We start from the raw sequence: 22,401 nt of genomic DNA, 5'->3' as shown, positions 1-22,401 counted from the left end.
GGGGCTATGGACGTATCTAATGCAGGAGGCTATAGACGTATCTAATGCAGGAGGCTATGGACGTATCTAATGCAGGAGGCTATGGATGTATCTAATGCAGGAGGCTATGGATGTATCTAATGCAGGAGGCTATAGACGTATCTAATGCAGGAGGCTATAGACGTATCTAATGCAGGAGGCTATGGATGTATCTAATGCAGGAGGCTATGGATGTATCTAATGCAGGAGGCTATGGATGTATCTAATGCAGGAGGCTATGGATGTATCTAATGCAGGAGGCTATAGACGTATCTAATGCAGGAGGCTATGGACGTATCTAATGCAGGAGGCTATAGACGTATCTAATGCAGGAGGCTATGGACGTATCTAATGCAGGAGGCTATGGACGTATCTAATGGAGGAGGCTATAGACGTATCTAATGCAGGAGGCTATAGACGTATCTAATGCAGGAGGCTATGGACGTATCTAATGCAGGAGGCTATGGATGTATCTAATGCAGGAGGCTATAGACGTATCTAATGCAGGAGGCTATAGACGTATCTAATGCAGGAGGCTATAGACGTATCTAATGCAGGAGGCTATGGATGTATCTAATGCAGGAGGCTATGGATGTATCTAATGCAGGAGGCTATGGATGTATCTAATGCAGGAGGCTATGGATGTATCTAATGCAGGAGGCTATAGACGTATCTAATGCAGGAGGCTATGGACGTATCTAATGCAGGAGGCTATAGACGTATCTAATGCAGGAGGCTATGGACGTATCTAATGCAGGAGGCTATGGACGTATCTAATGCAGGAGGCTATAGACGTATCTAATGCAGGAGGCTATAGACGTATCTAATGCAGGAGGCTATGGACGTATCTAATGCAGGAGGCTATGGATGTATCTAATGCAGGAGGCTATAGACGTATCTAATGCAGGAGGCTATAGACGTATCTAATGCAGGAGGCTATGGACGTATCTAATGCAGGAGGCTATGGACGTATCTAATGCAGGAGGCTATGGACGTATCTAATGCAGGAGGCTATGGACGTATCTAATGCAGGAGGCTATGGACGTATCTAATGCAGGAGGCTATGGACGTATCTAATGCAGGAGGCTATGGATGTATCTAATGCAGGAGGCTATAGACGTATCTAATGCAGGAGGCTATGGACGTATCTAATGCAGGAGGCTATGGACGTATCTAATGCAGGAGGCTATGGATGTATCTAATGCAGGAGGCTATGGATGTATCTAATGCAGGAGGCTATAGACGTATCTAATGCAGGAGGCTATAGACGTATCTAATGCAGGAGGCTATAGACGTATCTAATGCAGGAGGCTATAGACGTATCTAATGCAGGAGGCTATAGACGTATCTAATGCAGGAGGCTATAGACGTATCTAATGCAGGAGGCTATAGACGTATCTAATGCAGGAGGCTATGGACGTATCTAATGCAGGACGCTATGGATGTATCTAATGCAGGAGGCTATAGACGTATCTAATGCAGGAGGCTATAGACGTATCTAATGCAGGAGGCTATGGATGTATCTAATGCAGGAGGCTATGGATGTATCTAATGCAGGAGGCTATGGATGTATCTAATGCAGGAGGCTATAGACGTATCTAATGCAGGAGGCTATAGACGTATCTAATGCAGGAGGCTATGGACGTATCTAATGCAGGAGGCTATGGATGTATCTAATGCAGGAGGCTATAGACGTATCTAATGCAGGAGGCTATGGACGTATCTAATGCAGGAGGCTATGGACGTATCTAATGCAGGAGGCTATAGACGTATCTAATGCAGGAGGCTATGGACGTATCTAATGCAGGAGGCTATGGACGTATCTAATGCAGGAGGCTATGGACGTATCTAATGCAGGAGGCTATGGATGTATCTAATGCAGGAGGCTATAGACGTATCTAATGCAGGAGGCTATGGATGTATCTAATGCAGGAGGCTATGGACGTATCTAATGCAGGAGGCTAAGGATGTATCTAATGCAGGAGGCTATAGACGTATCTAATGCAGGAGGCTATAGACGTATCTAATGCAGGAGGCTATGGATGTATCTAATGCAGGAGGCTATGGATGTATCTAATGCAGGAGGCTATGGATGTATCTAATGCAGGAGGCTATAGACGTATCTAATGCAGGAGGCTATGGACGTATCTAATGCAGGAGGCTATAGACGTATCTAATGCAGGAGGCTATGGACGTATCTAATGCAGGAGGCTATGGACGTATCTAATGCAGGAGGCTATAGACGTATCTAATGCAGGAGGCTATAGACGTATCTAATGCAGGAGGCTATGGACGTATCTAATGCAGGAGGCTATGGATGTATCTAATGCAGGAGGCTATAGACGTATCTAATGCAGGAGGCTATAGACGTATCTAATGCAGGAGGCTATAGACGTATCTAATGCAGGAGGCTATGGATGTATCTAATGCAGGAGGCTATGGATGTATCTAATGCAGGAGGCTATGGATGTATCTAATGCAGGAGGCTATGGATGTATCTAATGCAGGAGGCTATAGACGTATCTAATGCAGGAGGCTATGGACGTATCTAATGCAGGAGGCTATAGACGTATCTAATGCAGGAGGCTATGGACGTATCTAATGCAGGAGGCTATGGACGTATCTAATGCAGGAGGCTATAGACGTATCTAATGCAGGAGGCTATAGACGTATCTAATGCAGGAGGCTATGGACGTATCTAATGCAGGAGGCTATGGATGTATCTAATGCAGGAGGCTATAGACGTATCTAATGCAGGAGGCTATAGACGTATCTAATGCAGGAGGCTATGGACGTATCTAATGCAGGAGGCTATGGACGTATCTAATGCAGGAGGCTATGGACGTATCTAATGCAGGAGGCTATGGACGTATCTAATGCAGGAGGCTATGGACGTATCTAATGCAGGAGGCTATGGATGTATCTAATGCAGGAGGCTATGGATGTATCTAATGCAGGAGGCTATGGACGTATCTAATGCAGGAGGCTATAGACGTATCTAACTCTGGGGGCTATGGACGTATCTAATACAGGAGGCTATAGACGTATCTAACTCTGGGGGCTATGGATGTATCTAATGCAGGAGGCTATGGACGTATCTAATGCAGGAGGCTATGGATGTATCTAATACAATAGGCTATGGACGTATCTAATGCAGGAGGCTATAGACGTATCAAACTCTGGGGGCTATGGATGTATCTAACTCTGGGGGCTATGGATGTATCTAATGCAGGAGGCTATAGATGTATCTAATGCTGGAGGCTATAGACGTATCTAACTCTGGGGGCTATGGATGTATCTAATGCAGGAGGCTATGGACGTATCTAATGCAGGAGGCTATGGACGTATCTAATGCAGGAGGCTATGGATGTATCTAATGCAGGCGGTTATGGACGTATCTAACTCTGGGGGCTATGGACGTATCTAATGCAGGAGGCTATGGACGTATCTAATGCAGGAGGCTTTAGATGTATCTAATACAGGGGGTTATGGACGTATCTAACTCTGGGGGCTATAGACGTATCTAATGCAGGAGGCTATGGATGTATCTAATACAGGAGGCTATGGATGTATCTAATGCAGGAGGTTATGGATGTATCTAATGCTGGAGGCTATGGACGTATCTAATGCAGGAGGTTATGGATGTATCTAATGCTGGAGGCTATGGACGTATCTAATGCAGGAGGCTATGGATGTATCTAATGCAGGAGGTTATGGATGTATCTAATGCAGGAGGCTATAGACGTATCTAATGCAGGAGGCTATAGACGTATCTAATGCAGGAGGCTATGGATGTATCTAATGCTGGAGGTTATGGATGTATCTAATGCTGGAGGCTATGGACGTATCTAATGCAGGAGGTTATGGATGTATCTAATACAGGAGGCTATGGATGTATCTAATGCAGGAGGCTATGGATGTATCTAATGCAGGAGGTTATGGATGTATCTAATGCTGGAGGCTATGGACGTATCTAATGCAGGAGGCTATAGACGTATCTAATGCAGGAGGCTATAGACGTATCTAATGCAGGAGGCTATGGATGTATCTAATGCAGGAGGTTATGGATGTATCTAATGCAGGAGGCTATGGATGTATCTAATGCAGGAGGTTATGGATGTATCTAATGCTGGAGGCTATGGACGTATCTAATGCAGGAGGTTATGGATGTATCTAATGCAGGAGGTTATGGATGTATCTAATGCAGGAGGTTATGGATGTATCTAATGCTGGAGGCTATGGACGTATCTAATGCAGGAGGTTATGGATGTATCTCATGCAGGAGGTTATGGATGTATCTAATGCAGGAGGTTATGGATGTATCTAATGCTGGAGGCTATGGACGTATCTAATGCAGGAGGCTATAGACGTATCTAACTCTGGGGGCTATGGACGTATCTAACTCTGGGGGCTATGGACGTATCTAACTCTGGGGGCTATGGATGTATCTAATGCTGGAGGCTATGGATGTATCTAATGCAGGCATGTGCACCAGGATATGGGGCACAAGAAGTGTCAGTGGCATGTAATGGGTTAATGCTGTTCCTTGTGGTGGGGGATGGGCACAGAGGGTGGTTGGGGCGTCTGCGGTGTGATGCCCCCTGGAGCTTTGTGTGACTGGTGGCCCCTCCGCTCTTTGTGGTGCACGCACGCCTCTGCAGCATTAGTTGGTGAGGTCTCTGTGGCATGTCAGGGGTTAATGAAGTTGATAAAGTGCTTGTGGCATGCCAAGGGTTAAATATATACAGTGTCTGTGTCAGGACAGAGGTTATTGATAAGGTGTCTGGCAGTTCAGTGGTTAATGACAGTGCCTTCAGTGTCATGGGTTAAGGTCCTGGTGCCTGACATGCCAGGTGTTAACAACTCAGTGCCTGGCATGTCAAGGGTTAATTATGCTGTTCCTGTGGCCTGTCAGGGGTTAATGACATGGTGTTTGGCAGTGGTTAATGAGTTTCTGGCATGCCAGGGGTTATTGACGCTGTGCTTTTGACATTTCAGGGTTTAATGACATGGTGTCTGACATGTTATGGGTTAATGACAGTATCTGGCATGCCTGGAGTTAATTACACTGTGCCTATGGTATGTCAGGGGTTAATGACTCTGTGTCTGGCATGTCAGGGGTTAATAACATGGTGCCTGGCATGTCAACGGCTAATGATGCATTTCTGTGGCATGTTATGGGTTAATGACATTGTGGCATGTCAGGGGTTAATTTTGAAGTACCTGGAGTGTCAGGTGTTGATAGTGCTATGCCTGTGGCATGTAAGGAAATTAGGCTGTGCTTGTGGTATGTCAGGGGTTAATGATGCTGTGTCTGTGGCATGTCTGGGGTTAATGAGGCTGTGGCATGTCAGGGGTTAATGAGTCTGTGGCATGTCAGGGGTTAATGAGGCTGTGCCTGTGGCAAGTCAGGGGTTAATGATGCTGTGTCTGTGGTATGTCCTGGGTTAATGATGATGAGTCTTCGGCATGTCAGGGGTTAATGATGCTGTGCCTGTGGCATGTAGGGGGTTAATGAAGCTGTGGCTGTCAGGGGTTAATGAGGCTGACTCTGTGGCATGTTGGGGGTTAATGAGGCTGTGGCATGTCAGGGGTTAATGACTTTGTGCTTGTGACATGTCGTGGGTTAATGATGCTGTGCCTGTAGTATGTCGGGTTAATGAGGCTGTGGCATGTCCAGGGTTAATAAGGCTGTGGCTGTGGCATGTCAGGGGTTAATGATGCTGTGCCTGTAGTATGTCGGGTTAATGAGGCTGACTCTGTGGCATGTCCGGGGTTAATAAGGCTGTATCTGTGGCATGTCAGGAGTTAATGAGGCTTTGGCATAACAGGGGTTAATGAGGCTGTGTTTGTGGCATGTCAGGGGTTAATGAGGCTGTGGCATAACAGGGGTTAATGAGGCTGTGTCTGTGGCATGTCGGGGGTTAATGAGGCTGTGGCATGTCGGGGGTTAATGAGGCTGTGGCATGTCGGGGGTTAATGAGGCTGTGGCATGTCGGGGGTTAATGAGGCTGTGTCTGTGGCATGTCAGGGGTTAATGAGGCTGTGGCATGTCATAGGTTAATGATGCTGTGTCTGTGGTATGTCGGGGGTTAATGAGACTGTGGCATGTCGGGGGTTAATAAGGCTGTGGCATGTCGGGGGTTAATGTCGAGGTGTCGGGGGTCGGTGGCACAGGGTCGTTCCCCTCAGACGCTGCTGACGCCCTCCTTCCTGCACTCGCTGCTCTAATTGTGTTATGTCTGCTCCTGGTCACCTGCGTGGTTTCGGGGGGAGGGCCCCGGGCCCCGCTTACTGTAACTGCCTCATTTACAAGAAAACGCAGCGATTTCCTTGAATAATTAATGCCAGCACTCAGAGGAGGATGACGGATGAGACTCCCATCATCTCCTCGCCGCCATTCAGTCCAGTCCTGCTCCATTCAAATGTGTGGGGGCAGGGAGGGCAGGACAGGTCCGTGTCCAGGGGGCGGCCCGATTCTGTGCCGATGCCCAGGTGATGAGTGACCCATCATGACACCTTAGGACCAACATTCCTCCTTCTCCAGACATCATGTCCTCCTTCATGATAAGGGCTGGACTCCTATGTGGAGGTCACTCCTGTGTGGGGGCCACAGCAGGACTACAGCGGGGCCGCTCTGGACGTGGTCTCACCATAACACATGCACGTACAGTAGGCTTGAAGGTTGCATTGCTCAATATGTGGTCACAGTGCACCTGTCGGTTGCATTGCCCAGTATGTTAGCATAATACTTTTGGCAGTTGCATTACTGAGTATAAGGGCATGTACTCTTTGTGGTTGCATCAATCAATATGTGGGCACAGTGCTCTTCATGGTTGCATTGTGCAGTATATGGGCATAGTACTCTTGGTGGTTGCATTTCTCAATATGTGGACATAGTACTCTTGGCAGTTGCATTGCTCAGTATGTTGGCATAGTACTCTTGGCGGTTGCATTGCTCAGTATGTGGTTATAGTATTTTTGGCGGTTGCATTGCTCAGTATGTGGGTATAGTATTTTAGGTGGTTGCATTGCTCAGTATGTGGGCATAGTACTCTTCGCAGTTGTACTGCTCAGCATGTAGGTATAGTATTGTTGGCGGTTGCATTCCTCAGTATGTGGGTATAGTGCTCTTGATAGTTGCATTGCTCAGTATGTGGGTATAGTATTTTTGGCGGTTGCATTGCTCAGTAAGTGGGTATACTATTTTTGGCGGTTGCATTGCTCAGTATGTGGGTACAGTACTCTTGGTGGTTGCATTCCTCAATATGTGGACATAGTACTTTTGGCAGTTACAATGTTCTGCATGTGGGCATAGTACTCTTGACAGTTGCATTGCTCAGTATGTTGGCATAGTGCTCTTGACGGCTGCATTGGTCAGTATGTGGGTATAGTGCTCTTGACGGTTGCATTGCTCAGTATGTGGGTATAGTGCTCTTGATAGTTGCATTGCTCAGTATGTGGGTATAGTATTCTTGACGGTTGCATTGCTCAGCATGTGGGTATAGTGCTCTTGACAGTTGCATTGCTCAGTATGTGTGTATAGTGCTCTTGACGGCTGCATTGCTCAGTATGTGGGCATAGTGCTCTTGACGGCTGCATTGCTCAGTATGTGGGCATAGTGCTGTTGACGGTTGTATTTCTCAGTATATGGGTATAATATTCTTGACGGTTGCATTGCTCAGTATGTGGGTTTAGTACTCTTGACAGTTGCATTGCTCAGTATGTGGGTTTTGTATTCTTGACTGTTGCATTGCTCAGTATGTGGCCATAGTGCTCTTGACGGTTGCATTGTTCAGTATGTGGGTTTAGTACTCTTGACGGTTGCATTGCTCAGTATGTGGGTATAGTATTCTTGACGGTTGCATTGCTCAGTATGTGGGTATAGTGCTCTTGACGGTTGTATTGCTCAGTATGTGGGCATAGTGCTCTTGACGGTTGTATTGCTCAGTATGTGGGTATAGTATTCTTGACTGTTGCATTGCTCAGTATGTGGGCATAGTGCTCCTGACGGTTGTATTGCTCAGTATGTGGGTATCATATTCTTGACTGTTGCATTGCTCAGTATGTGGGCATAGTACTCTTGACGGTTGCATTGCTCAGTATGTGGGCATAGTGCTCTTGACGGTTGCATTGCTCAGTATGTGGGTATAGTATTCTTGACGGTTGCATTGCTCAGTATGTGGGTTTAGTACTCTTGACAGTTGCATTGCTCAGTATGTCGGTATAGTGCTCTTGACAGTTGCATTGCTCAGTATGTGGGTATAGTGCTCTTGACGGCTGCATTGCTCAGTATGTGGGCATAGTGCTCTTGACGGCTGCATTGCTCAGTATGTGGGCATAGTGCTGTTGACGGTTGTATTTCTCAGTATATGGGTATAATATTCTTGACGGTTGCAATGCTCAGTATGTGGGTTTAGTACTCTTGACAGTTGCATTGCTCAGTATGTGGGTATAGTATTCTTGACTGTTGCATTGCTCAGTATGTGGCCATAGTGCTCTTGACGGTTGCATTGTTCATTATGTGGGTTTAGTACTCTTGACGGTTGCATTGCTCAGTATGTGGGTATAGTATTCTTGACGGTTGCATTGCTCAGTATGTGGGTATAGTGCTCTTGACGGTTGTATTGCTCAGTATGTGGGCATAGTGCTCTTGACGGTTGTATTGCTCAGTATGTGGGTATAGTATTCTTGACTGTTGCATTGCTCAGTATGTGGGCATAGTGCTCCTGACGGTTGTATTGCTCAGTATGTGGGTATCATATTCTTGACTGTTGCATTGCTCAGTATGTGGGCATAGTACTCTTGACGGTTGCATTGCTCAGTATGTGGGCATAGTGCTCTTGACGGTTGCATTGCTCAGTATGTGGGTATAGTATTCTTGACAGTTGCATTGCTCAGTATGTGGGTATAGTATTCTTGACGGTTGCATTGCTCAGTATGTGGGTATAGTGCTCTTGACGGTTGTATTGCTCAGTATGTGGGTATAGTATTCTTGACTGTTGCATTGCTCAGTATGTGGGCATAGTGCTCCTGACGGTTGTATTGCTCAGTATGTGGGTATCATATTCTTGACTGTTGCATTGCTCAGTATGTGGGTATAGTGCTCTTGACGGTTGTATTGATCAGTATGTGGGCATAGTGCTCTTGACGGTTGCATTGTTCATTATGTGGGTTTAGTACTCTTGACGGTTGCATTGCTCAGTATGTGGGTATAGTATTCTTGACGGTTGCATTGCTCAGTATGTGGGTATAGTGCTCTTGACGGTTGTATTGCTCAGTATGTGGGCATAGTGCTCTTGACGGTTGTATTGCTCAGTATGTGGGTATAGTATTCTTGAATGTTGCATTGCTCAGTATGTGGGCATAGTGCTCCTGACGGTTGTATTGCTCAGTATGTGGGTATCATATTCTTGACTGTTGCATTGCTCCGTATGTGGGCATAGTACTCTTGACGGTTGCATTGCTCAGTATGTGGGCATAGTGCTCTTGACGGTTGCATTGCTCAGTATGTGGGTATAGTATTCTTGACAGTTGCATTGCTCAGTATGTGGGTTTAGTACTCTTGACGGTTGCATTGCTCAGTATGTGGGTATCATATTCTTGACTGTTGCATTGCTCAGTATGTGGGTATAGTGCTCTTGACGGTTGTATTGCTCAGTATGTGGGTATAGTGCTCTTGACGGTTGTATTGCTCAGTATGTGGGTATAGTATTCTTGACGGTTGTATTGATCAGTATTTGGGCATAGTGCTCTTGACTGTTGCATTGCTCAGTATTTGGGCATAGTGCTCTTGACGGTTGTATTGCTCAGTATGTGGGTATAGTGCTCTTGACGGTTGTATTGCTCAGTATGTGGGTATAGTATTCTTGACGGTTGTATTGATCAGTATTTGGGCATAGTGCTCTTGACGGTTGTATTGATCAGTATGTGGGCATAGTGCTCTTGGCCGTTTTCTCAAGAAAGATGGGCCCTGATTGATAGGAGTGGACTCGGTGAAGCACTTTATTCCCGTACGATGGACATTTCACATGTATACAGTGTACAGTAGCAATTTGTAAGATTCCACGAAGCCTAAGGATCGGGCCCTCCCCGCAGTCTCAGGGAATATCCTCAACTGTCCGCACGATACAGATACAGAGATAGTTAACGGTTTTCCAATTTCCAGTATTTCAGGCAAATCGAGAGGGCAGAGTGCCCCGGCCTCCTCTGAATACCCAAAGGACTAACCTAGGGCTGTATTACGCTGGACTTACACTAACTAGATTGTCAGGAAAGAAGCGTTCCTTGCTGACAATCGTCTGCTCATCAGTGGAGGAGACACATTTACATGCAGCGATCTCCTCCACAGTATAGGGAGCAGTGATCACTAATGTCATCGCTCGTCCTCATACAGAAGCGTTCCTTGCTGACAATCGTCTGCTCGTCAGTGGAGGAGACACATTTACATGCAGCGATCTCCTCCTCAGTATAGGGAGCAGTGATCACTAATGTCATCGCTCGTCCTCATATAGAAGCGTCCCTTTCTGACAGTTGCCTGCTCGTCAGTGGAGGAGACACATTTACATGCAGCGATCTCCTCCACAGTATGAGGAGCAGTGATCACTAATGTCATCGCTCGTCCTCATACAGAAGCGTTTCTTCCTGACAATCGTCTGCTCATCAGTGGAGGAGACACATTTACATGCAGCGATCTCCTCCACAGTATAGGGAGCAGTGATCACTAATGTCATCGCTCGTCCTTATACAGAAGCGTTCCTTCCTGACAATCGCCTGCTCGTCAGTGGAGGAGACACATTTACATGCAGCGATCTCCTCCACAGTATAGGGAGCAGTGATCACTAATGTCATCGCTCGTCCTCATACAGAAGCGTTCCTTCCTGACAATCGCCTGCTCGTCAGTGGAGGAGACACATTTACATGCAGCGATCTCCTCCACAGTATAGGGAGCAGTGATCACTAATGTCATCGCTCGTCCTCATACAGAAGCGTTCCTTCCTAACAATCGTCTGCTCATCAGTGGAGGAGACACATTTACATGCAGTGATCTCCTCCACAGTCAGGGGAGCAGTGATCACTAATGTCATCGCTCGTCCTCATACAGAAGCGTTCCTTCCTGACAATCGTCTGCTCATCAGTGGAGGAGACACATTTACATGCAGCGATCTCCTCCACAGTATGGGGAGCAGTGATCACTAATACCATCGCTCGTCCTCATACAGAAGCGTTCCTTCCTGACAATCGTCTGCTCGTCAGTGGAGGAGACACATTTACATGCAGCGATCTCCTCCACAGTATGGGGAGCAGTGCTCACTAATGTCATCGCTCATCCTCATACAGAAGCGTTCCTTCCTGACAATCGTCTGCTCGTCAGTGGAGGAGACACATTTACATGCAGCGATCTCCTCCACAGTATAGGGAGCAGTGCTCACTAATGTCATCGCTCATCCTCATACAGAAGCGTTCCTTCCTGACAATCGTCTGCTCGTCAGTGGAGGAGACACATTTACATGCAGCGATCTCCTCCACAGTATAGGGAGCAGTGATCACTAATGTCATCGCTCGTCCTCATACAGAAGCGTTCCTTCCTGACAATCGCCTGCTCGTCAGTGGAGGAGACACATTTACATGCAGCGATCTCCTCCACAGTATGAGGAGCAGTGATCACTAATGTCATCGCTCGTCCTCATACAGAAGCGTTTCTTCCTGACAATCGTCTGCTCATCAGTGGAGGAGACACATTTACATGCAGCGATCTCCTCCACAGTATAGGGAGCAGTGATCACTAATGTCATCGCTCGTCCTCATACAGAAGCGTTCCTTCCTGACAATCGCCTGCTCGTCAGTGGAGGAGACACATTTACATGCAGCGATCTCCTCCACAGTATAGGGAGCAGTGATCACTAATGTCATCGCTCGTCCTCATACAGAAGCGTTCCTTCCTAACAATCGTCTGCTCATCAGTGGAGGAGACACATTTACATGCAGTGATCTCCTCCACAGTCAGGGGAGCAGTGATCACTAATGTCATCGCTCGTCCTCATACAGAAGCGTTCCTTCCTGACAATCGTCTGCTCGTCAGTGGAGGAGACACATTTACATGCAGCAGTCTCCTCCACAGTATGGGGAGCAGTGATCACTAATACCATCGCTCGTCCTCATACAGAAGCGTTCCTTCCTGACAATCGTCTGCTCGTCAGTGGAGGAGACACATTTACATGCAGCGATCTCCTCCACAGTATGAGGAGCTGTGATCACTAATGTCATCGCTCGTCCTCATACAGAAGGGTTCCTTGCTGACAATCGTCTGCTCGTCAGTGGAGGAGACACATTTACATGCAGCGATCTCCTCCACAGTATGGGGAGCAGTGATCACTAATACCATCGCTCGTCCTCATACAGAAGCGTTCCTTCCTGACAATCGTCTGCTCGTCAGTGGAGGAGACACATTTACATGCAGCGATCTCCTCCACAGTATGGGGAGCAGTGCTCACTAATGTCATCGCTCATCCTCATACAGAAGCGTTCCTTCCTGACAATCGTCTGCTCGTCAGTGGAGGAGACACATTTACATGCAGCGATCTCCTCCACAGTATAGGGAGCAGTGATCACTAATGTCATCGCTCGTCCTCATATAGAAGCGTCCCTTTCTGACAGTTGCCTGCTCGTCAGTGGAGGAGACACATTTACATGCAGCGATCTCCTCCACAGTATGAGGAGCAGTGATCACTAATGTCATCGCTCGTCCTCATACAGAAGCGTTTCTTCCTGACAATCGTCTGCTCATCAGTGGAGGAGACACATTTACATGCAGCGATCTCCTCCACAGTATAGGGAGCAGTGATCACTAATGTCATCGCTCGTCCTCATACAGAAGCGTTCCTTCCTGACAATCGCCTGCTCGTCAGTGGAGGAGACACATTTACATGCAGCGATCTCCTCCACAGTATAGGGAGCAGTGATCACTAATGTCATCGCTCGTCCTCATACAGAAGCGTTCCTTCCTAACAATCGTCTGCTCATCAGTGGAGGAGACACATTTACATGCAGTGATCTCCTCCACAGTCAGGGGAGCAGTGATCACTAATGTCATCGCTCGTCCTCATACAGAAGCGTTCCTTCCTGACAATCGTCTGCTCGTCAGTGGAGGAGACACATTTACATGCAGCAGTCTCCTCCACAGTATGGGGAGCAGTGATCACTAATACCATCGCTCGTCCTCATACAGAAGCGTTCCTTCCTGACAATCGTCTGCTCGTCAGTGGAGGAGACACATTTACATGCAGCGATCTCCTCCACAGTATGAGGAGCTGTGATCACTAATGTCATCGCTCGTCCTCATACAGAAGGGTTCCTTGCTGACAATCGTCTGCTCGTCAGTGGAGGAGACACATTTACATGCAGCGATCTCCTCCACAGTATGGGGAGCAGTGATTACTGCGTTCCTTCCTGACAATTGACGGTTTTTGTCTGGCTGATTCTCGGCATATTTGCCGGATCTCGTCAGTCCTCATTATAGTGAATGGGGCCGGACGGCAGAGAGATCTGTCAGGCTGTTCCCTGCTGGGTATAGAGCGACAGTGTGAACCGAGCCTTAACCCGCTCTCCTTTACACCAGTTTAGGTAACTCTCCCCCAGTTTATGCAGGACCCCCGGCGAGGAGATGGTTGTGATTTGGGTCTCCTCCAGTCTGATATAGGATGCATGTTTAAGCCTTTGCCCCCTCTGTCTGGTGGCTCCGATATCTCCCTGACCCCGTGTCTCCTCTTGTGTCTCCGCACAGTGGCATCGGTCTGGCCAGAGCTCACTTCGAGAAGCAGCCGCCCTCAAACCTCAGAAAATCTAACTTCTTCCATTTTGTTCTGGCGCTATACGACCGTCAGGGGCAGCCGGTGGAGATCGAGAGGACGTCCTACATCGACTTTGTAGAAAAAGAGAAAGTAAGACATGTTGCTCATTCCTTGAAGAAAAGTCGGGGATGTGACCTTCTGGTATAGCACCTGACTCTTAAAGGAGCCCGAGACTGTGTAATATTCAGCTGTGCGTTATTCACACCTTCATCAGGCCACTGAACGTTTTTTTCTCACAGGAACAGAGCGGCGAGAAAACCAACAATGGCATCCATTACCGACTGCAGCTTCTCTACAGCAATGGTAAAAATCCAGTGGACAGCTCCCAGGCACGATTAATCAATACTGGCCAACAAGCTCCCAGGCACGATTAATCAATACTGGCCAACAAGCTCCCAGGCACGATTAATCAATACTGGCCAACAAGCTCCCAGGCACGATTAATCAATACTGGCCAACAAGCTTTCAGTCACGATTAATCAATACTGGCCAACAAGCTCCCAGTCACGATTAATCAATACTGGCCAACAAGCTCCCAGTCACGATTAATCAATACTGGCCAACAAGCTCCCAGTCACGATTAATCAATACTGGCCAACAAGCTCCCAGGCACGATTAATCAATACTGGCCAACAAGCTCCCAGGCACGATTAATCAATACTGGCCAACAAGCTCCCAGGCACGATTAATCAATACAGTACAACAAGCTCCCAGGCACGATTAATCAATACTGGCCAACAAGCTCCCAGGCACGATTAATCAATACTGGCCAACAAGCTCCCAGGCACGATTAATCAATACTGCCCAACAAGCTCCCAGGCACGATTAATCAGTACTGCCCAACAAGCTCCCAGTCACGATTAATCAGTACTGCCCAACAAGCTCCCAGGCACGATTAATCAATACTGGCCAACAAGCTCCCAGGCACGATTAATCAATACTGGCCAACAAACTCCCAGTCACGATTAATCAATACTGCCCAACAAGCTCCCATGCACGATTAATCAATACTGGCCAACAAGCTCCCAGTCACGATTAATCAGTACTGCCCAACAAGCTCCCAGTCACGATTAATCAATACTGCCCAACAAGCTCCCAGTCACGATTAATCAATACTGGCCAACAAGCTTCCAGTCACGATTAATCAGTACTGCCCAACAAGCTCCCAGTCACGATTAATCAATACTGCCCAACAAGCTCCCAGGCACGATTAATCAATACTGCCCAACAAGCTCCCAGTCACGATTAATCAATACTGCCCAACAAGCTCCCAGGCACGATTAATCAATACTGGCCAACAAGCTCGCAGGCACGATTAATCAATACTGGCCAACAAGCTCCCAGGCACGATTAATCAATACTGGCCAACAAGCTCCCAGGCACGATTAATCAATAGTGCCCAACAAGCTCCCAGGCATGATTAATCAATACTGCCCAACAAGCTCCCAGTCACGATTAATCAATACTGCCCAACAAGCTCCCAGGCACGATTAATCAATAGTGCCCAACAAGCTCCCAGGCATGATTAATCAATACTGCCCAACAAGCTCCCAGGCACGATTAATCAATACTGCCCAACAAGCTCCCAGTCACGATTAATCAATACTGCCCAACAAGCTCCCAGTCACGATTAATCAATACTGGCCAACAAGCTTCCAGTCACGATTAATCAATACTGCCCAACAAGCTCCCAGTCACGATTAATCAATACTGGCCAACAAGCTCCCAGTCACGATTAATCAATACTGGTCAACAAGCTCCCAGGCACGATTAATCAATACTGGCCAACAAGCTCCCAGTCACGATTAATCAATACTGCCCAACAAGCTCCCAGGCACGATTAATCAATAGTGCCCAACAAGCTCCCAGGCATGATTAATCAATACTGCCCAACAAGCTCCCAGACACGATTAATCAATAGTGCCCAACAAGCTCCCAGGCATGATTAATCAATACTGCCCAACAAGCTCCCAGGCACGATTAATCAATACTACCCAACAAGCTCCCATGCATGATTAATCAATACTGCCCAACAAGCTCCCAGTCACGATTAATCAGTACTGCCCAACAAGCTCCCAGGCATGATTAATCAATACTGCCCAACAAGCTCCCAGTCACGATTAATCAATACTGGCCAACAAGCTCCCAGTCACGATTAATCAATACTGGTCAACAAGCTCCCAGGCACGATTAATCAATACTGGCCAACAAGTTCTCAGTCACGATTAATCAATACTGGCCAACAAGCTCCCAGTCACGATTAATCAATACTGGCCAACAAGCTCCCAGGCACGATTAATCAATACTGGTCAATTAACTCCCAGTCACGATTAATCAGTACTGGCCAACAAGCTCCCAGTCACGATTAATCAATACTGGTCAACAAGCTCCCAGGCACGATTAATCATTACTGGCCAACAAGCTCCCAGTCACGATTAATCAATACTGGTCAACAAGCTCCCAGGCACGATTAATCAATACTGGCCAACAAGCTCCCAGGCACGATTAATCAGTACTGCCCAACAAGCTCCCAGGCACGATTAATCAATACAGGACAACAAGCTCCCAGGCACGATTAATCAGTACTGCCCAACAAGCTCCCAGTCACGATTAATCAGTACTGCCCAACAAGCTCCCAGGCACGATTAATCAATACTGGCCAACAAGCTCCCAGGCACGATTAATCAGTACTGCCCAACAAGCTCCCAGTCACGATTAATCAATACTGCCCAACAAGCTGCCAGGCACGATTAATCAGTACTGCCCAACAAGCTCCCAGGCATGATTAATCAATACTGCCCAACAAGCTCCCAGTCACGATTAATCAATACTGGCCAACAAGCTCCCAGTCACGATTAATCAATACTGGCCAACAAGCTCCCAGTCACGATTAATCAATACAGGTCAACAAGCTCCCAGTCACGATTAATCAATACTGGCCAACAAGCTCCCAGTCACGATTAATCAATACTGGTCAATTAATTCCCAGTCAAGGTTAATCAATGCCGATCAACAAGCTCTCAGGCATGATCAATCAATACTGCAGAATATTCAATAGCTATATCTCTCGACTCCCCCATACACATACGTGTTCTGCTCGGCTGAACATGTATGTGTATTTCATGTAGACACCTCTAATGGCGGCTTATATCTTATATTCACTTCGCCCCAATCCTTCTCTCCCTCAATATCATCTGTTGAGGAGAGCTCCACACTCATTATAGATTCTTGTCCGAACCCCCTTTCTCGGCGAGTTCAGCCTTAAGGATTTAAGTCATGATCAATCAATACCTGATCTCTGATTGACATCACCAAACCATGTAAATTTTATGAGAATGTCCCGAGGACTGTCCGTCAGACCACGATGTATGTACAGGAATAACCATCATTTATATCCTCCAGGTCTCAGGACGGAGCAAGATCTCTATGTACGACTTATCGACTCGATGTCCAAGCAGGTAGGCGCTAAGGTTGTCCACCTTGTGTCTTAGGCCTTGTTCACACGTTTCACAGCCGTTTTCAGTCCATAGGTGTAGTCACACGTTTGTTTATTATCAGACAATGAATACTGGCCATCAAAAAATAGGACATGAGCTAATCAGTGTTATATGATGTCACCAGAATTGTAGATGAGATAATCAGTGTTATATGATGTCACCAGAATGGTAGATGAGATAATCAGTGTTAGATGATGTCACCAGAATGGTAGATGAGATAATCAGTGTTAGATGATGTCACCAGAATGGTAGATGAGATTATCAGTGTTATATGATGTCACCAGAATGGTAGATGAGATAATCAGTGTTAGATGATGTCACTAGAATGGTAGATGAGATAATCAGAGTGTTAGATGATGTCATCAAAATGGTAGATGAGATAATCAGTGTTATATGATGTCACCAGAATGGTAGATGAGATAATCAGTGTTATATGATGTCACCAGAATGGTAGATGAGATAATCAGTGTTAGATGATGTCACCAGAATGGTAGATGAGATAATCAGAGTGTTAGATGATGTCATCAGAATGGTAGATGAGATAATCAGTGTTAGATGATGTCACCAGAATGGTAGATGAGATAATCAATGTTAGATGATGTCACCAGAATGGTAGATGAGATTATCAGTGTAAGATGATGTCACCAGAATGGTAGATGAGATAATCAGAGTTAGATGATGTCACCAGAATGGTAGATGAGATAATCAGTGTTAGATGATGTCACCAGAATGGTAGATGAGATTATCAGAGTTAGATGATGTCACCAGAATGGTAGATGAGATAATCAGTGTTAGATGATGTCACCAGAATGGTAGATGAGATTATCAATGTTAGATGATGTCATCAGAATGGTAGATTAGATAATAAATGTTAGATGATGTCATCAGAATGGTAGATGAGATTATCAATGTTAGATGATGTCATCAGAATGGTAGATGAGATAATCAGAGTGTTAGATGATGTCACCAGAATGGTAGATGAGATAATCAGAGTGTTAGATGATGTCACCAGAATGGTAGATGAGATAATCAGAGTGTTAGATGATGTCATCAGAATGGTAGATGAGATAATCAGTGTTAGATGATGTCACCAGAATGGTAGATGAGATAATCAGTGTTAGATGATGTCACCAGAATGGTAGATGAGATAATCAGAGTGTTAGATGATGTCACCAGAATGGTAGATAAGATAATCAGTGTTAGATGATGTCACCAGAATGGTAGATGAGATAATCAGAGTGTTAGATGATGTCACCAGAATGGTAGATGAGATAATCAGTGTTAGATGATGTCATCAGAATGGTAGATGAGATAATCAGTGTTAGATGATGTCACCAGAATGGTAGATGAGATAATCAGTTTTAGATGATGTCATCAGAATGGTAGATGTGGGGTTAATAAATACATCTCTGAGGTTTGTGGTCTGCTGTTGCAGCTCCTCCGTAACGTTGGGTGGAGTGTCCTCCGTCTCCAGCGCTGAACAATGGTAGAATGGTAGATGAGATAATCAGTGTTAGATGATGTCACCAGAATGGTAGATGAGATAATCAATGTTAGATGATGTCACCAGAATGGTAGATGAGATTATCAGTGTAAGATGATGTCACCAGAATGGTAGATGAGATAATCAGAGTTAGATGATGTCACCAGAATGGTAGATGAGATAATCAGTGTTAGATGATGTCACCAGAATGGTAGATGAGATTATCAGAGTTAGATGATGTCACCAGAATGGTAGATGAGATAATCAGTGTTAGATGATGTCACCAGAATGGTAGATGAGATTATCAATGTTAGATGATGTCATCAGAATGGTAGATTAGATAATAAATGTTAGATGATGTCATCAGAATGGTAGATGAGATTATCAATGTTAGATGATGTCATCAGAATGGTAGATGAGATAATCAGAGTGTTAGATGATGTCACCAGAATGGTAGATGAGATAATCAGAGTGTTAGATGATGTCACCAGAATGGTAGATGAGATAATCAGTGTTAGATGATGTCACCAGAATGGTAGATGAGATAATCAGTGTTAGATGATGTCACCAGAATGGTAGATGAGATAATCAGAGTGTTAGATGATGTCACCAGAATGGTAGATAAGATAATCAGTGTTAGATGATGTCACCAGAATGGTAGATGAGATAATCAGAGTGTTAGATGATGTCACCAGAATGGTAGATGAGATAATCAGTGTTAGATGATGTCATCAGAATGGTAGATGAGATAATCAGTGTTAGATGATGTCATCAGAATGGTAGATGAGATAATCAGTGTTAGATGATGTCACCAGAATGGTAGATGAGATAATCAGTGTTAGATGATGTCATCAGAATGGTAGATGAGATAATCAGTGTTAGATGATGTCATCAGAATGGTAGATAAGATAATCAGTGTTAGATGATGTCACCAGAATGGTAGATAAGATAATCAGTGTTAGATGATGTCACCAGAATGGTAGATGAGATAATCAGAGTGTTAGATGATGTCACCAGAATGGTAGATGAGATAATCAGAGTGTTAGATGATGTCATCAGAATGGTAGATGAGATAATCAGTGTTAGATGATGTCATCAGAATGGTAGATAAGATAATCAGTGTTAGATGATGTCACCAGAATGGTAGATAAGATAATCAGTGTTAGATGATGTCATCAGAATGGTAGATAAGATAATCAGTGTTAGATGATGTCACCAGAATGGTAGATGAGATAATCAGTGTTAGATGATGTCACCAGAATGGTAGATGAGATAATCAGAGTGTTAGATGATGTCACCAGAATGGTAGATGAGATAATCAGAGTGTTAGATGATGTCACCAGAATGGTAGATGAGATAATCAGAGTGTTAGATGATGTCATCAGAATGGTAGATGAGATAATCAGTGTTAGATGATGTCATCAGAATGGTAGATAAGATAATCAGTGTTAGATGATGTCACCAGAATGGTAGATAAGATAATCAGTGTTAGATGATGTCATCAGAATGGTAGATAAGATAATCAGTGTTAGATGATGTCACCAGAATGGTAGATGAGATAATCAGTGTTATATGATGTCACCAGAATGGTAGATGAGATAATCAGTGTTAGATGATGTCACCAGAATGGTAGATGAGATAATCAGTGTTAGATGATGTCACCAGAATGGTAGATGAGATTATCAGTGTTATATGATGTCACCAGAATGGTAGATGAGATAATCAGTGTTAGATGATGTCACTAGAATGGTAGATGAGATAATCAGAGTGTTAGATGATGTCATCAAAATGGTAGATGAGATAATCAGTGTTATATGATGTCACCAGAATGGTAGATGAGATAATCAGTGTTATATGATGTCACCAGAATGGTAGATGAGATAATCAGTGTTAGATGATGTCACCAGAATGGTAGATGAGATAATCAGAGTGTTAGATGATGTCATCAGAATGGTAGATGAGATAATCAGTGTTAGATGATGTCACCAGAATGGTAGATGAGATAATCAATGTTAGATGATGTCACCAGAATGGTAGATGAGATTATCAGTGTAAGATGATGTCACCAGAATGGTAGATGAGATAATCAGAGTTAGATGATGTCACCAGAATGGTAGATGAGATAATCAGTGTTAGATGATGTCACCAGAATGGTAGATGAGATTATCAGAGTTAGATGATGTCACCAGAATGGTAGATGAGATAATCAGTGTTAGATGATGTCACCAGAATGGTAGATGAGATTATCAATGTTAGATGATGTCATCAGAATGGTAGATTAGATAATAAATGTTAGATGATGTCATCAGAATGGTAGATGAGATTATCAATGTTAGATGATGTCATCAGAATGGTAGATGAGATAATCAGAGTGTTAGATGATGTCACCAGAATGGTAGATGAGATAATCAGAGTGTTAGATGATGTCACCAGAATGGTAGATGAGATAATCAGAGTGTTAGATGATGTCATCAGAATGGTAGATGAGATAATCAGTGTTAGATGATGTCACCAGAATGGTAGATGAGATAATCAGTGTTAGATGATGTCACCAGAATGGTAGATGAGATAATCAGAGTGTTAGATGATGTCACCAGAATGGTAGATAAGATAATCAGTGTTAGATGATGTCACCAGAATGGTAGATGAGATAATCAGAGTGTTAGATGATGTCACCAGAATGGTAGATGAGATAATCAGTGTTAGATGATGTCATCAGAATGGTAGATGAGATAATCAGTGTTAGATGATGTCACCAGAATGGTAGATGAGATAATCAGTTTTAGATGATGTCATCAGAATGGTAGATGTGGGGTTAATAAATACATCTCTGAGGTTTGTGGTCTGCTGTTGCAGCTCCTCCGTAACGTTGGGTGGAGTGTCCTCCGTCTCCAGCGCTGAACAATGGTAGAATGGTAGATGAGATAATCAGTGTTAGATGATGTCACCAGAATGGTAGATGAGATAATCAATGTTAGATGATGTCACCAGAATGGTAGATGAGATTATCAGTGTAAGATGATGTCACCAGAATGGTAGATGAGATAATCAGAGTTAGATGATGTCACCAGAATGGTAGATGAGATAATCAGTGTTAGATGATGTCACCAGAATGGTAGATGAGATTATCAGAGTTAGATGATGTCACCAGAATGGTAGATGAGATAATCAGTGTTAGATGATGTCACCAGAATGGTAGATGAGATTATCAATGTTAGATGATGTCATCAGAATGGTAGATTAGATAATAAATGTTAGATGATGTCATCAGAATGGTAGATGAGATTATCAATGTTAGATGATGTCATCAGAATGGTAGATGAGATAATCAGAGTGTTAGATGATGTCACCAGAATGGTAGATGAGATAATCAGAGTGTTAGATGATGTCACCAGAATGGTAGATGAGATAATCAGTGTTAGATGATGTCACCAGAATGGTAGATGAGATAATCAGTGTTAGATGATGTCACCAGAATGGTAGATGAGATAATCAGAGTGTTAGATGATGTCACCAGAATGGTAGATAAGATAATCAGTGTTAGATGATGTCA

The 22,401-nt window shown here is 44.7% G+C and overlaps 1 protein-coding gene across 2 annotated transcripts in view; it reads left to right on the top strand.

The window, feature by feature from the left end:
• Positions 1–22,401, top strand: part of EBF4 (EBF family member 4) — a 109,173-nt gene that overhangs the window by 21,478 nt on the left and 65,294 nt on the right. For both annotated transcript variants that reach the window (XM_040419436.1, XM_040419437.1), the window contains exons 2-4: positions 13,802–13,958; positions 14,108–14,171; positions 17,271–17,326. In XM_040419436.1, coding sequence (XP_040275370.1) covers positions 13,802–13,958; positions 14,108–14,171; positions 17,271–17,326 — 277 coding nt within the window. The remainder of the gene's footprint in view (positions 1–13,801; positions 13,959–14,107; positions 14,172–17,270; positions 17,327–22,401) is intronic.

This window comes from Bufo bufo, chromosome 2, assembly GCF_905171765.1.
Source record: "Bufo bufo chromosome 2, aBufBuf1.1, whole genome shotgun sequence".
Lineage (NCBI taxonomy): Eukaryota > Metazoa > Chordata > Amphibia > Anura > Bufonidae > Bufo > Bufo bufo.
This window is presented reverse-complemented; position numbering and strand designations above follow the sequence as displayed.